Raw genomic sequence first — 17,886 nt, 5'->3', positions numbered from 1 at the left:
CTAATAAAGAGAAAAAAAATCATTAAAAAGATATCCTTTTATGGCTACTGCAACTCTTGCTGTAACAGGTTCTGGAATGGTGGGATAAGCAAGTGGAGTTACAACTGCCATCGCTGCTGAAGCGCCAATAAACCTTGTCATCTGACTGCTGGGAGCCATGTGTGTGCCAACAGATGCTGAACTGCCCATAGTGTGTCCTGACTCTTTAAATAATAGAAATATAGGGCTGGAGAGATGGCTCTGCAGTTATGCACACTATCTGCCCTTTCAGGGGTCCTGAATTCAATTCCCAGCAACAGCGTGGTGTTTCACAACTATCTATACTGGATCTGATGCCCTATTCTGACACGCAGGTGTACATGCAGATAGAGCACTCATATACATAAAATAAATAAATATTAAAAAATAAAAATACACTAAATCAGAAATAATTTTAAAGTGATGCTAGGGCTTGAAAGTAGGTGTCACAGATGCTAGGTCCATCACTGAGCCACACACTAGCCCTCACGTCAAACGTTAACGGACTTGGCTACATTCAGTTCCTAGGCCCGGGCTGAGCACAGATGCAGCCTGAGACGCAGTGCAGTTGGCAGAGCATCTGCCTCCCATGCACGAAGGCCTGGGCTTGATCTGCAGTATTCTTGCATAAAATATTTGGGAGGTAGAACCAGGAGGATCCGAAGTTCAGCAACTGTGATGGCTTCACAGTGAGTTCAAGGCAAGCCTTTAAAAAATGAGAAAAAATAAAGATATATATTTATCTTTAAACCATAGGAATGGCAAAGTGGACAAGAGAAACAATTTTATTTTTGGCCTTTTTATTTTAGCAACTCGGGGTTTGCATTCTATTTTCAGATGATTAACCAACTGTTCCCAGTGATCCCCCATGTTGAAATTTATTCTAGAACATCGTTGAATTAGAAGACCATGGTCCTTCTGTCCCCAAGACAGATCCTATAAAGAGGGAAATATCTCTTGTTAGATACAAATTGATCCAGTAGCAAAAAAGGAAAAAACAAAACAAAGTAAAAACAGAAAACCAAAAACAATCTGTTAATCAATCTGGACAGAAATTAGTGTCAGGTTTGTAAATCCAAACCTGTCACCATCGCACTGTCCTTCTGTCACACTTGTTTCAAGACGGCCTCACATAGTCCAGGTTGGCCTTGAACTCCTTCATCATCCTGCCTCTACGGGCCAAATATAGTAGTCAGAAGCACTGTGCCTGGCTCATCTATGCTTTAAAGGACAAAGCCCGTAATTCCCACTTCCAATAAATATACAGACTAATATTTACAATCTGATTATTAAAAATTTTCACAAACTGTGTAAAGATTTACCCTGAGACAATAGTGAGCAAAGGGGGAGTTTCCTAGAAAATGACAGAAGGCAGATTGGTCCCAGTAACAGAAGCAAGAGCATTCTGCTGCTGTGAGTGCGAAAGCGAGAAGAACGATGTCAGATGGGATGAAGGAGCATCTGTAGCAGAGCCGAGGACTGCAGACAGTAGTTGCAACATGCATGACTATGCAATCACAAACATAGGGACAGGCGCAAGCAGCCGTATTCTCTGATAAGTGGTGGGATGTGGGGGAGGGGCCCTGGGATCAGTGGTATCACATGACTTCTCTCCATCCAAGTTCCCTACAGACGGGGGCTGAGACATGGCTTAAGTGTACTAAAAAGAACAAGGGCTCTTTTAGCCATTGTTTGCCCGGATTCCCTAGCCCTCTCTACACGGACACTGGAGAACTGGATTTGTGCTGATGCTGTACTTTAGTCTGTATCCAGTCTACCGTCAAATTACCCCCTTTGCTCACTCTGAAGAACATTGCTTTTTAGTTCTTTGTAACAAGAGTAATTTCAAAAAGCTCTGAAAAGTCAGTAAGTTGGTTAATCTTCAGTAATAAGAATCCCCTTTGCCTTAGCCTCCCTCAGTCCTGTATGATTACATCATCATCATCATCATCATCATCATCATCATCTTCCTCCTCCTCTTCTTCCTCACCATCTTCTGGAAGTTCTTCATCCTCCTCCTCCTCCTCTTCATCTAGACAAACTACCACCTCTGCTGGCTTAGGCAATCGAGAGTCAAACCAGTCCAGCACCTGCTGAGTGCTAAGCCTTGATGCCTGACTCAGTTTAGGGATATCAGCTTCCTGCAGTTGCTGGTGGGCTGCCCAGTACTTCTCCAAAGGTCGTATATCTGGTGGGGGCGGTGGGGCTGGCAGAGGTGGTGTCTTGGCCCATTCTTTCAAGGAATTAGTTGCTGGGGTAGGAATGGCTGGATCTTGAAAACTAGGGCTACTAAGTACTGCGTTGTCCCGAAACCATTTCAGTTGTCCATGTTTCAAGGCGTACCTTGTGTCACCAAACCACTGAATGATCTCAGGCCGCGGTAAGCCAGTGATCTGTTCTAGTTTGTGGTAATCTTCCCGTCGTGCCCACTGGCACTGTAGAAAAAAGGATTTGAGGATGGCCAGCTGTTCTTTGGTTTTGCGCTTAGTCTTCCGCTGGTGTTGCGTGTCTGGGGAAAGGTACTCTGTGGGACCAGCCCTACTTGCTACTGAGTTAGTCCGTAGCCTTTGGGGCCAGGGTAGCTCTCCTTGTGGAGACAGTGGGATATAGCCCAAAGGCTGAAGGGGTTTAGGGGTGGCAGTGGTTCCATTAGCCAAAACCTGGAAAGAGGGAGAAGAGGTAGAAGAAGATGGAGGTGTCCCACAAGGTACAGATTCCTCCTCACCACTACTGTCAAGTAGTGAGATCAGTGGGGTTTTCTCTGACTGATGGACAGCTGTGCAGTGATTCCAGGAAGCAGGCCCTCCACATGACTGGTCGGGACCCCTGCCTGCCTGCTCCTGAGGGACGCCACTGATCTGAAGATCCTGACAAAAATCTGATTGGTGGGGGGACGCTCTGCCGCCTGTCGTCAGAGCTTCCTTCACTTTCTGATGACACTGTGGCAGCTGTGGTACCCGCGAGGACTCCTCAGGCTCAACCTTCAGTTCTTTCATCTCACTGCGCTCACTCACCGCCGGAGGACACAGTCCAAGAGCGACATGCTCTGGAGGGGCCACTGGAGGCAGCTCCTGCGGGGGCTGCACCGCGTGATGCGTAAAAGAGAGGAGAGATTTGAAATGGAGCTGATCTCGGTGGTACACCACGCGGGCTCGGGTCTCCTCGATCTCTTCAGAGGACCAGCTAATGCCACAGCGGAGGCGCTGCGCCATGAACCAGGTCTTTACCTTCTCCATCTGCAGCCCATACCGAAGGCAGAGGAGAGCGATATCTGCCAGGCTTGGATAGGGGAAGTGGCTGAAGGTCTGCAGCAGGTGCTCGTTGCCATCCAGCTCGCTGGTTTGGGCTGCTTGAGTCCAGACGAGCTGTAGCTCCTCCGAGACGGGGGGCAGGCAGATGAGCCCTGCTGCCGAGCTGTTCAGACTGCTGGCACCTTTACTAGGAGGCATGATGTGCTCTGACTTGTGCCCTTCAGGGACAGCTGTAAAGAGAGAAACAGCTCCATCACCACTTAATTTTTACCAAACTGCTGGACACCAAACAATTTTCTATTTGACTCAAGTTATATTGCTCCTAAGGTGCTTCAATCACTTCTCAATTTTCACAATCTTGTCATCAGAACCCGCTGTAATTCCTGGTTCTTTGTATGAAACACAAAGTTCATAGAAGATGGGGGGGGAAATGACCCTAAGTTACATGACAAAAACCTGTCTTTAAAGGCTAAGGGAAAAAAAAATTATCCTCCCATAGCCTTTACCTTTTCATCTTCAATTGGCTTCTGAAAGCTATCGCTCAGCTCTCACCTTTAAGTTCATGGAACAGTACTCATTCTGAATACTTAACTGCAAAAAGTAGGACCTCGTGCAGTAATCTCAGAGCGATTACTCTTTAGCGCCTAACAATCGCGGGTTACTTCCAGAATGTGGAGACAGGGAAACAAGCTATCAAGTCAGGCCTGGGAGTGTACACCCACAATCCCAGCACTTGGGAGATAGTCATAGGACCAGGAGTTCAAGGACAGCGTAAACTACATAAAACCCTGTCTCAAAACATACAAAAGGCCAACAACATGCTGTCCAGCCCTCATGCCCATCCCTTCTTGGTGATGGAGTGAGTACTGGGAACAGGAGACTGGATTCACAGTGCCCCAAGGCCCTAAACTCTAGATAGGTTTTCCCCATCCCAGTAAGAAGACTTAGAGACCAGGACCTCAGGATAAAAGAACCTTACTCCTCTTGGGTTGGGTCTTGTGGAGAGGGGAGTTTCCTTCCTGTCAGCTTAGTAAAGGTTATCTCTCCCTGAGTATGTCACCTCTCACAGCTCAGCCTAAGGAGCCAGAGACGACCCCCTTCCCATTAACAGCCCGCTCCACCATGGTCAGAAAGGTCCCTGCTCTCATCTCTTCAGTCCAGCTTGCTCCTCAATGCCAACTAAGGTTCTTTAAACAGGACGGCTAGTTCTCAGGATTATGGGCAACAGGACCTATTCCTCCCTCAACGCCTGGTGAGCTCAGTTCCCAGAATATTCTGTAAACACTTTAACTCGGCTCCCTCCTTACGAATTAGGTGCTGTATCACATCACACTTTATTCTTGGAGAAATCCCACAGGTGTTTATATTACTTCCGGTCTGTTAAGGATAGGATAAGATTCCCACTTGAATGCTACCGATTGAAAAACATATTTCAAGATCTTCTGGCACAAGGGTCCCAGACAGGATGGTGCCTCCTGTTCAGGTCTCTCTGCTCATCAAGTTCGGCAGATACTCCACCCTGATCCTCGGCATGGCCTATGGCGCCAAGCACTACAGTTACCTGAAACCTCAGGCCAGGGAGGAAAGGAGAGTAGCAGCAGAAGAAAAGATGGGATGAAATGCATTGAGAGAGAACTAGCATCAGCTCAAGATGACAGCACCTTCAAGTGATGCGCCAGTGAGCTGGCTTTTCGCTAGCCGCTGAGGATGATAAAGCTTTGCTGTATATTAAAAAAAGAAGAAAGAAAAACATTTCAAGTCCTCAGAAGTGTATCAGGGATTACTGTTTTCACTTCTTTGGAGACCTTCTCCAGCCTTTGCAAGTGTTCCAGCACCAAGAGGTCAAGCCCAGAGGGCTTTATTTTAATTTTCTAATTTTTTAAAATTAGATTTTATTACTGCTTAAGCTGCATGCACATATGCATCAGATACATGCTTGGTGCCCTCAACGATCAGAAGAGGGCATCAGATCTCCTGGAACTGGAGTAACAGTTGCTTGTATGTTGCAGGATTTATTTTATTTTTATTTTTATAAGCAGGGTTTCTCGGTGTAGTGTTGGCTGTCCTGGACTGACTCTGTCGACCAGGCTGGCCTCGAACTCACAGAGCTCTCCCTGACTCTGCCTCCCAGAGAGCTGGGACTACAGGGATTACAGGTGTGCGCCACCGTGCCCACTTTTTTTCTTTTAATTATTCTTTTTTGTAATGGTTTATTTGTTCTTATTTTGTGTGCATGGTGTTTCGCCTGCATGTAAGACTGTATGAGGGTGTCAAACGACCCAGAGCTGGATTACACACAGTGGTAAACTACACATGTGGGTTTGGGGAATTGGACCCGGGTCCTTTAAGAGCAGCCAGTGCTCTTTAACCACTAAGCCATTTCTCCAGCCTCCAAAATCCCGTTTCAGTTGTGAGCTTTCAGCTTGAATATTATAAACAAGGTTAAGTAAAGTCAACCGTAGGTCAAGAGGTGGAACAAGCAATCAGTTGACAGGAAGAAAACACAGGAAAACAAAACATAGAGACTAAGAGGACAGGTGGAGAGATGCACAGGAAGTAGAAAGGAGGGACATTCAGTTTCAAGGGTTTTTAAGACAGCCTGGAAAAAGAGCCTTTTCCCTCTGTGACATCAGCTGAGATCAGCCAGCTCTGTATGGGTCACTGAAACCCGATGGACCCTCTGTTCCATTTCCCCCCTCTGTAAAGAATGCTGTGCTTACAGAAAAGTTACACATGGTCACCGAGTGTCTGCTGTGTGCCAGGTACTGTGACGTCAGAAACAACAGCTTTTGGAGACGGAGGTTTGGGGTGTGGCCGACTTGAGGTTCGCAGCAACTTCCCTGCTTTCTAGAGCAATGTTTGTCCTTAGCCAAGTTATTTCACTTAAGGCTTAGTTTCTTATCAGAGAAAAAGGTACCTACCTCGAAAGTTCTAGACTGGGTAGAAGCCAGTCTTCCGGTTGGCACATGCTCTACCACTGAGCTATACAGCTCCAGACCCCATGATTTTTACATTCTATATTTTGGGGTTTGGAAACAATTTCAGAATGGATTTTGCTAACTGGAAATATATATATATATATAAAGTGCTAGAGAGAAGACTCCACGCGAGCACCTGACTGCCCTTCCAGGGGACCCAGGTTCAGTTTTAGCACCCACATGGCAGCTCACAACCATCTATAACTCCAGTTCCAGGAGATCTAATGCCACCTTCTGGCCCCTGTGAATATTGCATGCATATGGTACACAGACATGTGAAGCACCAATACAAGTAAAATTTTAAAAAAAGAAAAGAAAAAAAGGAAGGAAAGAAAGAGGGAGGGAGGGAGGGAGGGAGGGAGGGAGGAAGGAAGGAAGGAAGGAAGGAAGGAGGGAAGAAAGAAAGAAAGAAAGAAAGAAAGAAAGAAAGAAAGAAGAAAGAAAAAGAAAAAATAGTCACAAACAGAACTCAAAGGGATAAAGGCACTTTCAGCTAAGCCTACAACCTGAGTTTAATTGCCAGGTCCCACATGGTGGAGAGAGAGAACCAGCCCCCTCAAATTGTAACCAAGAAATAGTCTAGTCAGTGTCAAGATGAGAGCTGACGGAGACTATGAGGTATGCGCGGTCCACAAGCACGTAGCTTACAGTTCTCACAGCACAGAGCAGATTATCTCAGTATAGTGCACGCTAACACACTGGCCTAGGTGGACAGTCTGCGTCTGGTCTTAATTCTCAAAAGACATTATAGCAGAATGTCTGAAATAGAATGCTGGGTTTTGTTGTTGGTTTTGGTTTTTCAAGACAAGGTTTTCTCTGTGTAGCCCTGTCTGTCCTGGAACTCAACCTATACACTAGACTGGCCTCGAACTCAGAGATTCTCTTGCTTCTGCCTCCCAAGTACTGGAATTAAAGGCAAGCACCACTATACCCAGCTAGAATGTGGTTTTGCATAAAAAAAGGATTTATTAAGTGTTCAGAAGAGGGCACCAGATCTCACTATAGATGGCTATGAACCACCATGTGGTTGCTGGGAATTGAACTCAGGACCGTTAGAAAGAGCAGCCAGTGCTCTTAACCTCTGAGCCATCTCTCCAGCCCTAGAACGTGGTTTTAAATCAAGACCTTGCTCTAAAGCTGGTAGTTCTCTGCAAGAACCTGTTTCTTAGATTCTGAGCACACTACACCCACAACGGCTCATAATAATGACAAGCTGGGGGCCAGGCACAATGTCTTAAAGAGGTCCTATCTCAAAAACAAAAGGGCAAGTGGGATAGGCCAGTACTGGTAACAGTCAGTATCCTTGTGCCTCCACTGTGGACCGCGTTTCTCCACCAGGCAGACATGGCACATCTATCACGGATGACCACACCCGCACCATGACACATGCCAGGTGTGCTCTCCTGCTTAGTCACCGATTTAAAAACACTCATGACGCTGTTCCTCCCCTTTGACTTCTGGCACCCCAGCCAGATGGAAAGGACGGACAGGCTAAACGTGCAGTTTAGATGTCCATTCACTGGCAGGGAAAAGTATACTTCGCAATGTTCTGGTTGAACACAAGCTGGTACTAAAATAAAAGACAAAGCGGGAGACTAGACGTGACCCTGCTCGGCTCGCTCAGTCTTTACTCAGATACACGCTCGGAAATGCTGCCTGAGGTATGTCTGGGTAGTACAGTGTTAAGGGCTGTAAGGACTTTTGTCGTGTTTAACTTGGGTGCTTCTGAACTTTTTAGATCACGGACTTCTTTGAGAATCTGATAAAAGTTACAGACCTTTGGGCTGGAGAGACGGCTCAGCACAGATTCAGTTCCCAGAACCCATATTAGTGACTCATAAATGACTCCAGTTTCAGGGGCTCCGAGGCCTTCTGGGTTCCATGGACTTAACTGCACATAGTGCGTGCACACACACATCTACAAAGTGAGTCCAGAAAGCCAGGGCTACACAGAGAAACCCTGTCTTGAAAACAAACAAAAACCATAATGTATATATATTTATAATACTAAATATATATAAACTAAGTTGTTGCAGGACATTTGATCACACTGTGACAACACCCCTCCCCCATTGTGTTATTTACTGGGAAAAAAAAAACTGTTTCTAGTTGTGGTGTGGCTCAACCCTAGCATAAACTTTTAATCCAAGAGCTTTCTGCTTGAATATTATAAATAGGATTAAATAAAGTCAACAATAGGTCAAGAGGTGTAGCAAGCAACCAGTTGACAGGAAATGTCCATAAAGTTATTAAGACAACAGAGTAAGAGGAAGTCAGGACAGAGAAATGCACAGGATGTAGAAGGGAGGGACATTCAGTTTGAAGGAGGTTGTTTGGGGGGAGGTGAAAATGAGGTGGGCATGGACATTGACTGAGGAGGAAGGTCAGCTGGGTGCTTTCTCTGCCTCTGAGCTAGTAGGCTTTCACCCCAGCATCTGGCTCCTGACTCTTTTTATTGGTAAAATCGAAAGGTATAGATTTTGCTAAAAACATTAAGTCATTTCAGAGACAGGAGGACCACACATTTGGGGCCAGCCCGAGCAACAAAGTAAAACTGTAAAACGAGAAAATGAAATGTTTTGGAAAGACTGAATCCAGGAGTGTATCTTAAAGCCCTGTCCAGCTCAGAGGTGGGCCGGCAACTGTGGAAGGCTGAAGTGTCCTCAGATGGTTCCCCAGGGCCCGGTCTCCCTTCACTTTGAAGAAAGCCAATCTGGAAATAACATGATCCAAGTGAGTAGCTCTCCCCTAGAGTGACACACTGACTAGATCATCTGGCCAACCCCTTCCCCATCTTAGTAGTGGACACAGGCATTCGTGGTCCTCAGGGTGCAGTGAAAACTAGAAATGATAAACAATGCACCAAAGGCTGGTGAAATCTACTCTCAATCCTAAGGTTTGGGATATCCATGTATTTTTAATTTCTTGCTTTTGCAATTACCGCTGTCTACCTATCCTAACACTATAAATGGACTTCAAATATGGCTAAGAGGCTAATAAGACACATCGATCTAGGCCCACACTGATTTTCAGACAAGTTTCAAGCTTGAGTTTTCTTCCAGCTTAGGAGGGAGAGACGAAACACTGGGAACCTGTGAGGGCTTTCCGTTTCCTGGTTCGTTTTCACAGTATGGCCGGGCACAAGAGTCAGGGACCGGTTTCTTTTAAACCTTTCGTTCCCAAATGGCACTGCTCCCCAAGAAGTAAGGTCCGGTTGTATGTGCGTGTTTAGGTCGCGGGGAGGGAGTCATGGGAATGGGGGCGGACCGGAAGGCAGTCTGCAGGGCTCCGAACTGGGTCAGAGAACAAAAAGTTGCAGCACTTGGGCGGTGAGCCCCAGGAGGCAGGCGAACCTGCATCCCGCTGAGGGCGTCCCAACCCAGCCGCTCCCATCCCCCTACACAGGCTCCTCGGCCTCCCCCGGTTACAGCAGGGGCAGAGGGGAAAGGGGACAAAACCCCACGGCTGCCAACGGAGGCTTCCCCTCCGGCCGCGAGGACGGGGCTCTGAGGGTCTGGGATGGAGCACCGGCCGGGAGGCAGGCCCAGGGGCTGGGGGTCGGTCACTCACCGCAGCGCGGCGCGGCCCGGGCGGCGGCTCCCAGCCTCGCACCGTGGGCCGGGGCGGGAAGGGGGAAGAGGACAGGGGATCCAAGAGGGAAGAGGGGCCGCGGGACGACCGGCTCCTCGCACCCGAGCCACGCGAAGCCCGGGACCCGCGCTGCGCCCGCCCGTGGCACCAGGCGCTCCGCCCCTGCCCGCGCGCCGCCGGGGCGGAGGCGGGACCGGGGTCGGGATTGGTAGCCGGGCCCTGGCACAGCACGCCGGGCCGCCCATTGGCTGCCGAACTCTGCGATGGTCCACGCTGGCCCGAACGCCTCCCTGTGGGCGCTTGGGGCAAGAGGACCTGCCTTCGTGGGCCCTTCCCTGCAATGGACCTCTGCACCCTGAGGTCCTTCCAAAGTCTGTACTGAGCTGCCTGGCCCCCTGGGAACCCCTTTTAAAACATCTCCCTACTCCTGTAATCCCAGCACTCCGGGAGCCAGAGGCAGGTGGATCTCTGTGAATTCGAGGCCAGCCTGGTCTACCAAGAGAATCCAGGACACCCAAGGCTACACAGAGACACCCTGTCTCGGAAAAACAAAATAAATTAAAAATAAAACATAAACCCCAAGCTTAAACTGGAGCCCAACCGCCACCAGCAGCCGCAGCCGTGTGGAAACGTTTTCAAAGCCAACCGAGGATGAACCCAAAATGGATCAGATGTTTTTTGCCCCCAGAAAGATGAGGATCTTAAGAACCCGGAGACTTCAGCCACTTCTGAGGTCAATGTGGCTACAGTGTTCCCAATGATGAAACACTCTGGTCTCTCTGTCACGGTTTGACAAGATGTGCTGTTCGCTAAGCCGTTTTCCCACGCAGTACGAAGTTCTGGACCATCTGGGGAACAGCACTTCTGGAGTGAAGCCACTTTTGCTGTCAAAGGCCCAGTTTGACTACTTGGGTCACTCAAAAGGCATTATCAGTCTTTGGATTCTCAGACCTCACCGCTGACTCTCCCTTACCCACTGGCGCATGAACTGGTCTTGAACAAATGGAGGCTGAAACGGTGGCTCGGAGGTTAGGAGCGCACGCTGCCCTTGCGGAGGACCCGACTCAGGTTACCAGCGCCTACAGCACAACCACCCGTAACTCCAGCTCTCAGGGGTCTGAAGCCTTCCTCTGGACCTGGGAGCACCTGCACGGACACGCAATGTGTCCGTGTTGTGAAATGTAAAACAAACAAAAACCCAAATGGCTATTCACTCTAAATAGGGCTCCAAAGAGTATAGCTTGGTGACTCTGGCTGTGTGTGTGTGTGTGTGTGTTTGTGTGTTTTCAAGACAGGGCTCTCTGTCTCCTTGGCTGTCCTGGAACTTACTCTGTGGGCTTGGAACTCAGAGATCTACCTGCCTCTGCCTCCAAGTACCGGGATCAAAGGAGGGCACCCCCACTACGGAGCTGGACGATCAGACGGCAACCGGCGTTACTTACAGAAGCAGGAGCAATTGATCAGTGGCTGTATTCCTGAACAAAGTGTTTTCCTGGTCCCAACAGCTGACCCTCAGAGAATGGAGGGAGCCCCGTTGAGCTCCTCCAGAAAGTGCGGGTGAGACCTCAAAATCTTGTGTGGATCTCCTGTCTCCTGCAGGTAATCACCAAAGCTCTGAATTCAGGAAGGGGAGTTTCACCGATCCCTAAGGACCACGTCCCATTCCACACACCCTCTTTAAGAAACTCGTTTCACTCTTCACGGGCTCCAGCCCAAAACCTAGAGCTCTTCACAGACTAACAGCTTAAAACTTCTCTGCTTCGACGCTCAGCTGTGTTTGCTGTTGCCGTCCCTTTGTTTGCCTCCAACCTCCCTTCCTCACTGCACTTCAGTAATCCGGTCTCCATATTAAAACCCAGGTCCTCAAACACCTGGCAAAAGCATCCAGGCAGGCAAGGGGACTTAGACACCTTTGACCTGTTAGGCTTTGAGCCAGAGCTGCTGATATTTATTTACAAGACATTCTTCTGAATCCCAGGGTCTACTGACTGGTAAGGAAGGAAGAAAGGGGAAATGGGACATTTGAGGTGGGCAGCCCTCAGTGACCATCGGGGGACTCATCTCCTTGTAACTCTTTATTGGTCTGGGCTGCTTGGGAACTATCTGTGTGTGGTTTGGGTTTTTTTTTTTTTTTTTTTTTTTTTTTTTGGCTATAAACTGTGGGAACTGAACACCTGACTCTGGAGAGTTTGGCAAGTTACTCTGGGCCACAAGGATCACCAAGCTCAGAAACTTAAAAGATGGCAACTCAGTCACATTTTCATTTTCATACATTCACTCCCCAGAGTTAGAGGGCTGAACGACTGTTAGCATACAGGCCATTCCACTGCCTTTCAGGGGCCTAGAAACCTCTGATGTCATCACCTGCCGCCACCACCAGGTGTGTGTCTGGTAAGAGCCCCGCCCCCGGCTAGCCTCCCTAGCTCTCCTTTTCTTTCTCTCACACATTCCCTGGGCTTCTCTTAGTCTCTCTGTCTCTCTGTCTTTCTTCCTCATGGGCACCCTCTTCTCTCTCCCACCCCACAGGAAACCCCCTTTATATCAGATCTGTTGTGTGGCTTATTAATCATTATTGTAACACTGGTGCTTCGAGACTCAGAGGGGCTTCCTTTTTCCCTTGGCACACTGGGGATCCCCTTTCTATGTCTACCTGTGACAGGTTTGCTTTCTGGTCCACTAATTGCTACATTCCTACATTCAACACTGGTTAGCCCTTTTTGCTGACCTTCACTCAGACCCTCTCCCTGGGTGAGATTTACACACAGGCACGCCACATCATGCCATGCCACACACATGCATGCACGTCGAAAAACCTAGCACTGGGTGTGCTGAGTGAAACCATGCCTGCTCTGGAGTCTGAACCTCTTGACAAGCACCTGAAGACTGGCTTAGCCAACTTGTACCAACTTGTTTCTAGTCCCCCTGTGTCTTTTGGGACACCGTGAGTCAGGCTTGCGACTGACTTATTTCTTTCCTCACCCATGGGAATGGTGTCCCCATTCAGGCCTCCAAGCTCCCAATCTGCCTTTTGGATGACCTCACACCCCTACACCTGGCTTCTAAGTTGCTTCATTGCACTGCCTAAGAGATTGGGGGAGCCGTTGAAGAGTTTAAGTTCGCCTGGGTGACTCCATTTTGAAATGAGGAGCCATCTTGACCGGGAGCTCAACTCAGGTACCAGGAAATATCACAGAATGTGCACTTGGCAGAAAACAAGGTTAACTCTCCTAGCAACAGCCTCCAGGAAATATCACAGAATAAATACTTGATAGAAAATAGAGACAAACTCCCTGGCAATAATCAATGAGAACTGGTTGGGAAAATTCTCCCTAATTGTTCCAGATGTAGGGGCAATTGTGATTATGTAGAAGGTCACCTCGCCCCTATGGCTTTTACCCAATCCTGTAACGTCAAGGCATGAATCCCCCTGCTTGCTGTCATGGAAACCCCCTGCTTACAGTCTTTCCTCTTAAAAACACTGCTCACTCAGGGCTCAGGATCTCACTTCTCTACTGCTGTGTCAGTGAGACTTGGGTCCGAAGTTCAGTCATTCTCCTAATAAAGCTCTCTTGCATCAAGTTGTCTCCTGGTGGTCTCTGAGGGTCCCGTGATCCTGCCATAACGCCGTCAAGCCCTGTTTTACTCCTCTCTGTTTACAGTGGGTCAGAACTCCCAAAGCCTCTCATCTCTGAGGCTCTACCTCCCAACATTTTTTTTTAGTTATTTTTTATTTACTATGTATCCAATGTTCTTACACCTGCATGCCAGAAGAGGGCACCAAATCTCATCGTAGATGGTTGTGAGCCACGGTGTGGTTGCTGGGAATTGAACTCAGGACCTTTGGTAGAACAGCCAGTGCTCTTAACCTCTGAGCCATCTCTCCAGCCCTACCTCCCAACTTTTAAAAATCTTTTCTCTCTGATTTCTTCACACTCTGCTCTCAAAAGAAAAATAAATATTTTAAGATTATACTGTGAACTTTTATCTGAGAATTTATAGTTTGCTTCTTGGGCATGGCATTCAAATCTAAGTTCAGCTCTTGTTCAGGACATATGTATGTGGATGTATGTGGAGTAAGCAGCCATGCTGATCACATGGCTTACAACCTGCCATGTGACTACACCATCTTACGATGACCATGTGGAATAAAGCACCAATTATAAAGACTCTTAGTCCTAATGTACTCTCTGTTTGTTATTTTGTCTCCTTTTAGACTAAGAAAGCAACAAGTCTCATTTTAAAATGGTATGGATTTTTATAGAAATTCAAAGTCAGGGGCTGGAGTGATGGCTCCGGGGTTAAGAGCACTGGCTGCTCTTCCAGAAGTTCTGAGTTCAATTCCCAGCAATCACATGGTGGCTCACAACCATCTGAAATGGGAACTGATGCCCTCTTCTGGTGTTCATGAAGACAGTGCGTTCATGTACATAAAATACATAAATATCAAAAAAAAATTCAAAAGAAAAATTCAAAGTTATACTTTTACAACATACAACTATATATGATTACAACTATATATGATTCAACCCTGATTCAAAATATTCTTTATATGGTGAACTTTCAAGGTTATAAAGGTCTATTCAGATTAACAAGCTAATTTAAAATGTCTAACTACTTATGTCTTTGCTAGTTCTTAGATGCAAAAATGAATGCTGTTTGTTTCTGCTGCTGTCAGCTGCCTGTGTTCAGGATTTACCTCCAGGCTTTCTGGTTGATGGATTTCATATAATAAATTCAGATGTAATTTTACAGTTGTTTTAAAGTCCAGGTCAAAATCACGATAACATAACTCCAGGTTAGTAGTTGAAAGCTTGTGTTTAGATCATCTTAAACCATGTGATATGATTCCAAAGATACTTTTAAGTTGGATATATTAATTTTAGAGACATTAAATTGTTTACAATGTTAGAACTTGGTTATTATGCTCTATCTTCACTCTCAAAGGTTAAAAATCACAGCCTCAAAAAACATGTTTTTGTTAATGTTACTAATCTATAGTATAGCTTTAGATTTTTATGTGCTATGGACATTTTATAAACTAAGTCATACAGGAAACTCTTATGCTCTATACTGGTACACCCTGAAAGGGTCCCAGTCTCTTTATGGACTATGTTTATAATGTTTAAGGCTCCAACTTAACAGAAACCAAACCTAAAGTTCTACTCTTTAATCATTAAGAAATGCAAGTTAATAGTCAGTCATCTTATAAATGATTGTGTCCAGAAATACATCTGTAGTCATGCTAAGAACTAATGTGATTAATTATAAGATTAAGCTTTATTTAGCCTCCTCTACATGTTTTCAAAGTTAAATGGAAAGTAACTGGAAACAAGCAAAGTTTGCCTAGTTAGATATACTTTAGATAGACATATGGTCCCAAACCCCCATATAGGACTTGGTGAAAATGGTGTTTAAAGTGTTTGAAGGTGGACTGACAGGTTCGGCCACAGCAGAAAGCTACACTCCAGATCCAGGCCTTGGCAGCTGCCCCGAGGCCATTGTGCCCAAAGAAGGAACAAGGGGATCTGCTAGATCCCATGTGTAAAATCAGGCCTTAACCCTCACTCCTTGAGGTGCTGCCACTATGTCTACACAGTTTACCTTATTTCCAGACTCAGAAAAACAGGCCTCAGATGTGACTTCTTACTGTTCCTTTAGCTAAAGGACAGTGTCTGCTCCATCTCCCCTGTGTCTCAGGGTAAATAATCAGATAGGAAGAAAGGTGTAAAACTTACATAATACCTAAGAACACAGAATCTTGTGAGGACCTAAGAACATATTTTAGAGTCTAAGAAGGTGTTTTAAAGTAAGCAAGGAAATTCTAGATGGGTGTAAGAAGGTGATTTAAGATATCCCCCCCCAAAAAAAATAAAAGCTTCAACTTACTTCCCATTGCTACTCAGCTGCTGTATTAAGACTCTCCAGAGCTTTGACATTAATTGCTGGAGGTCTCATTAATCTAACTCTGGTAAACTATTCCACTATATGATCTACTGTCATAGTTCCAAGTTCCAAAGATTTTAAATTTCCTTTGGTTTGTCTTTTATAGACTTAAATATGTTTCTCATGGTGCTAGGCTTACATACATCCCATCTTCTGATAGAGAGAAGTCCCTCTTCCATGGTCATACTGAAACTCAAGATCAAGTGAGCTTTTGCCCCTTCTGCTTCACGGAAGGCTTCCGTATTCCCTGGGCTCACCTTAAAGAGCGTTCGTGCTGTTAACCTGAAATTGTTTCCTAAGCCTCTGCTATGCTATAACAAAGACGTGTGTCTACGGCTTTTCTCTACACTGTGTGTTTCGCTGCAGATTACCAACAACAGTGATGCTAACGTGTTTTAAACTTATCTTCTTTGTAAACTTAAGCTACCAAAAAATCCACCTGAATCCACCTCTCAGGTCAGGTGGACTCCAGATGAGTCCTGCCAATCAGCAGCCTAAGGTTCCCACCTATTGCCTATTTCAGAAGCTGGGATTTCTTCCCCTTTCCCAAGTTTTGCGACTCCCCTCCCCTAACTTCCAAAACCATGTGTTCAAAAAGTCTCAAATGTTTATTCTGCCCCGAATATGCCTGCAGGTTCCAGCATCCTGCCAGGCTCAGGTGTTTCCTCAGGAGCTGCGTCCAGAACTCAGGGGCTCCAGCCTACACCTCGCAGACTGCACTGGCTGGGCCTGCAGTTTCCTAGCCACAGATGGTCTCACAGATCCTGGACGGCAGTAACACAGCTGGCTCTCCCAGGACTTCAGCAGCACCCCCGTTCTCTTAGGGTCCCCAAGTTGCCCTCAAGTCAGCAGGAAGCAGACTTTTTTTTTTTTTTAACACAGCATACTCATTCCCACCTCACCATGCCTTCCTGTTTGTCCTTCCGTCCTGCCACCACCCCCAGGTGTGTGCCTGATAAGGAGACCCTGCCCGCCTCCCCGGCTCCCTTTCTCTTGGTTTCTCGCAGTCTTTCTTTATCTCTCTGTCATGGGCACCCTCCTACCCCCTCCCCCTTTCTGCACAATGAACTTCCTTTATGCCAGCTCTGTTGTGTGGTATATTAATCACTATTATAGAAACAATTGCCCAGCAGTTAAAAGCACTTGCTGATCTTCCAGAGGACTAGGTTTTGATTCTCAGCACTCACAGGACAGCTCACAACTGTCTGACACTCCAGTACAGATGCCCTCTTCTTGACCCCACAGGCCCTGAATGCATGTGGTGCACAGACACACACCATGCAAAAAACACAAACATTTAAAAGTAAAATAATCAAGAACTGTTAGAGTGACGTTGTAATGAATAGCCATGTGGCTGTTGTCCCTGTGTTTTCAATTTTCTTCTTAAAAGTTGTTTACTTTGGGGGCTAGAGAGATGGCTCAGCGGTTAGGAACACTTGGCTGCTTTTCCAGAGGACCTGGGTTCAATTCCCAGCACCCACATTGGCAGCTCACAACTGTTTGTAACTCCTGTTCCAGGGGATCCGACACTCTCACATAGTCATGCACACAGTCAAAACACCAATGTACATCAAATAAAAATAAATAAAAAAATTTTTTAAAAAAGGTTGTATACTTCAAGGACATAGAAATCCAACTCCACCCTGTAGCCAAATGACCACGCTCAGTTCCGGTCCAGTTTTCTGTGTCTCCTCTCCTAAGAAATGTCAGAGTTCAAGGGAACTGGGAGGCTGAATGGTCAGAACTGCCAGTGTCAGGATTTGGGGATGGATTTGAAACAGTGAAAGCTGCCCTAAAGCTCTCTGTGAAAGACGTTCCAACAAGCCCACCACCAAACTGGGATGGTCAGGCCTAGAAAGGGGCTGGGCCCACACACCTTCCGCACAGCCTCCACTTACCTCGTCCTGGGGGTCTGGCCCTCATGCTGACTCTTCATATGTGGTATCACTTTCAATACACACTAAGAATCGGAGCTCCGCAGTGACATCACAGCTTGACTATTATGATGCGGTGAGAAAGCATGTGACTAGGCTCCAGGGAGTGCTGGTGTTCTGAGTCGCAGGGAAAGAGGGTCACTCAAGAACGAAACGAGGCCTTGCTGGCAG

General features: G+C 46.8%; 1 protein-coding gene and 1 pseudogene across 3 annotated transcripts; one reads left to right on the top strand and one right to left on the bottom strand.

The window, feature by feature from the left end:
• Positions 1–2: 2 nt before the first annotated feature.
• On the bottom strand, positions 3–17,875 carry Homez (homeobox and leucine zipper encoding). Of its 3 annotated transcripts, XM_060391199.1 has the most exons (3): positions 17,680–17,875; positions 2,009–3,499; positions 3–954 (listed from the first exon to the last, which is right to left on the bottom strand). In XM_060391199.1, exons 1-3 carry the CDS (start codon positions 17,702–17,704, stop codon positions 902–904), a joined length of 1,569 nt encoding a protein of 522 aa, XP_060247182.1. In that variant the 5' UTR covers positions 17,705–17,875; the 3' UTR covers positions 3–901. The 3 variants fall into 3 exon arrangements, with proteins under 3 accessions (XP_060247182.1, XP_060247181.1, XP_021495274.2); XM_060391198.1 differs by having other exon boundaries at positions 3–3,499; positions 17,680–17,874; XM_021639599.2 differs by lacking the exon at positions 17,680–17,875 and adding an exon at positions 9,818–9,997 and having other exon boundaries at positions 3–3,499.
• On the top strand, positions 4,735–5,006 carry LOC110550027 (ATP synthase subunit e, mitochondrial-like; annotated as a pseudogene).
• Positions 17,876–17,886: the final 11 nt, after the last annotated feature.

The sequence above is a fragment of the Meriones unguiculatus genome, chromosome 9, assembly GCF_030254825.1.
Source record: "Meriones unguiculatus strain TT.TT164.6M chromosome 9, Bangor_MerUng_6.1, whole genome shotgun sequence".
Classification (NCBI taxonomy): domain Eukaryota; kingdom Metazoa; phylum Chordata; class Mammalia; order Rodentia; family Muridae; genus Meriones; species Meriones unguiculatus.
The sequence above is the reverse complement of the archived record's forward strand: the minus strand, read 5'-3'. Positions and strand labels throughout refer to the sequence as shown.

Excerpts from the sequence above, each read along its gene's own strand:
- Homez (XM_060391198.1), bottom strand. The coding sequence starts at position 17,704 with ATGAGGGCCAGACCCCCAGGACGAG. Across the intron at positions 3,500-17,679 it reads GGCCAGACCCCCAGGACGAG|CTGTCCCTGAAGGGCACAAG; the intron begins GTAAGTGGAGGC and ends CTCTCTTTACAG.